Source organism: Nematolebias whitei, chromosome 12, assembly GCF_014905685.2.
Source record: "Nematolebias whitei isolate Nwh7 chromosome 12, NemWhi1, whole genome shotgun sequence".
Classification (NCBI taxonomy): domain Eukaryota; kingdom Metazoa; phylum Chordata; class Actinopteri; order Cyprinodontiformes; family Rivulidae; genus Nematolebias; species Nematolebias whitei.
This window is the reverse complement of record NC_056509.1, coordinates 45,065,401-45,067,916: the sequence shown is the minus strand read 5'-3', so window position 1 is coordinate 45,067,916 and position 2,516 is coordinate 45,065,401. Positions and strand designations below refer to the sequence as shown.

Below are 2,516 nucleotides of genomic sequence, written 5' to 3'. Positions count from 1 at the left end.
GGCTCCCAGTAGCTGTGGCCCCCTGAGCTGCTGGCTCCCAGTAGCTGCGGCCCCTGAGCTGCTCGGGACCCCAGTGTGGGTCATGAAGCATCAAGAAGGGAACCTTAAATCAGAGGTTCCCAACCCTGGTCCTTGAGGAACACCATCCTGCATGTTTTAGTTGTTTCTCTGCTCCAACACAGATTCTGTGATTTAATTACTTCCTCGTGTTCTGCGGAAGCCTGTAAAGCACATGTTTATTAAAATCAGGTGTGTTGGAGCAGAGAAACAACTAAAACATGCAGAGTGGTGTTCCTCAGGGACCAGGGTTCGGAACCCCTGCCTTAGATAAACTCCAGATATTAAGTGAGTTTTGATAAATTCATAGCATGTTACCATTACTGTTAGAAGGAATACAAACTGTAGTAATAAATTGTGGCTCTTAGGGATGTTTGTGTTGTCGTCAAGTCTTTGTTTAATAAAGTGATTTTTGTTTATTTAAACTGGCAATAGATGTCACAAACCTGAGTCTTTATGATTCTGTAGGTCAGAAGCTTTTAAGTTTAAGATCCACTGATCTGAGGGGCTGCACTCGGAACGTGTCGTTTCATTTGAGAAGTTTAGAATCGTCTTTTTTTAGAAAATGGAATAGGAAATAAAGTCTGGAAACTCAAAGTATTTTCAGACTGTAGAAGAATCGTGTTGGATTTCAGCCCATGAGTCAGAAGAGGTCCTAACTCACATTGTCCAGTCTCCTTCCACAAAGAACCTCCTTCACTTTGTGCTTTTTTTTAATGTTTCTGCTGAACGCTGCGGTCGAGAAACACCCGTCTACAGTCATCCTGAAACCGCAGACCGGCCGGAGCAGAAGACTTCCTTAATGAATCCGGGGTCGCATTCCAGCAAACAAAGACTTGAGCTCAGAGCCAGACAACCTGTGACCTCTGCAACATGTACGAGTCTTTTCACACACACACAGCCGGCTCCGGCTACAAGCGCTCGTTATATCGTTCAAAGTACGAGCTGGATTTTTACTGAGCTGCAGAGAAGACAAGGCCACGCCGTCTGGACGTGTGTGGTTCTCCTCGTGGAGCGACAGCAGCACATTCACGACGGCGTCGGCTTTAAAACGGCTTCTAACGAGTCCCAGAATTTAATGCTGCGAGTCGCAAGAAAACTTCAGCTTCCTTCAACAACAGTGATAAAACCTTCATTTATGGAATTAAAATACTTTTTTTTTTTTTACCTACTTAACAGGAAACAATTACAAACCTGTGTAAAACTAATTTATTTACATTTGGTCTAAAACAAAAAATCAAAAGAACTGAATATTAATGTCGTCTTAACATAAAAAGTTGTTTCCAGCTGTGCAGTTTTAGAGCTTACTCCAGCAGTTTTTCAGATATATTGATATTAAATTCTGAAATGCAGGTACGCGCTGAGTGTAAACAAAACACTTGGCTGAATCCACCGAAAATAACGTGGAAGCTCGAGTCACGTGACCGACCTTCGTTACGCAGGTCATAGTCTGCGTTGGTGAACAAAGTCAGAAAGTTCAGCTGCTTCTCTATGTAAACAAACTCTTATAGACCATGAACGCAATTCGCAACATTTGATTGTTTATTTTTTAAAGTTTAGGACAAATTAACCATCAACTTGAGAAAAAATATTGCACAGATTTTACTTTTACTTTCTTCTGGTTTTCATGATTTTGCAATTCGAACCTTTGATTTGTCGTGCCGTCCATAAAACAACCACTCTGATGTGCTCGAGCATTAAATGTATAATTTATGGTAACGTTTTAAATGTATAATTTATGGAAATGTTTAGGTGCATGTCTGAAAGAGTGAAGAACAAAAGCGTGCTCACCTCTCTGCATCAAGGGGCTCGGCTGGTTGAGGAGCGTTGCCAGTCCGTGGTAAATGGCTCCCTGCTTGGCGACCTCCAGCGTCACGACTGAGCCCGTCCTCGTCATCAGCTCTGCAGCCCTGCACACGCACACACACGTGCACACACATCAATCTTCCAACTTCAAGGGAAGTTCTCTCCCTGATGTTTCAACACGTCTCTTGGGTGTTTAACCGTCTTGTTTAGCTGTAACGAGCTGCATCTTTGATCAAAGTGCTTCGTGAATCCATTTACACGTCTTCGCTCCACTGCATCATCTCAGGACCAAATCAAACGTAAAGCGACAACCGGTGGCTGTGACAGAAACTCTACCCTGAAAGTCGAGCTCAGCATCAGCGCAGACACGAGCAGAGTACACTTAAATACAAATAACAGAGTATATACATATGTACGTTATACTACGTGATTACAGTGGGGAGAAAAAGAAAGTCCACACTTTCTCAGATTTACAGGTTTACATTTGAGGACTTAAAGTCCACGCTCAATAATCCAGGGGTACAATCCAACAATTTTCAGTCAGGTCATCTGACAGTTTCTTTTTTTTTTGTGCTGAAACGTTTCACCTTCCATCCTTGACTGATGAAGCCTTCTGGATGGAAGGTGAAACGTTTCAGCACAAAAAAAAATAA

At 42.5% G+C, this 2,516-nt stretch overlaps 1 protein-coding gene across 1 annotated transcript in view; it reads right to left on the bottom strand.

Moving 5' to 3' along the window:
* afdna (afadin, adherens junction formation factor a) overlaps window positions 1-2,516 on the bottom strand; it is a gene marked incomplete in the record, with an annotated part of 118,927 nt that overhangs the window by 24,276 nt on the left and 92,135 nt on the right. Inside the window, 1 exon segment of the mRNA XM_037685954.1 lies at window positions 1,849-1,967. Coding sequence (XP_037541882.1) covers window positions 1,849-1,967 — 119 coding nt within the window.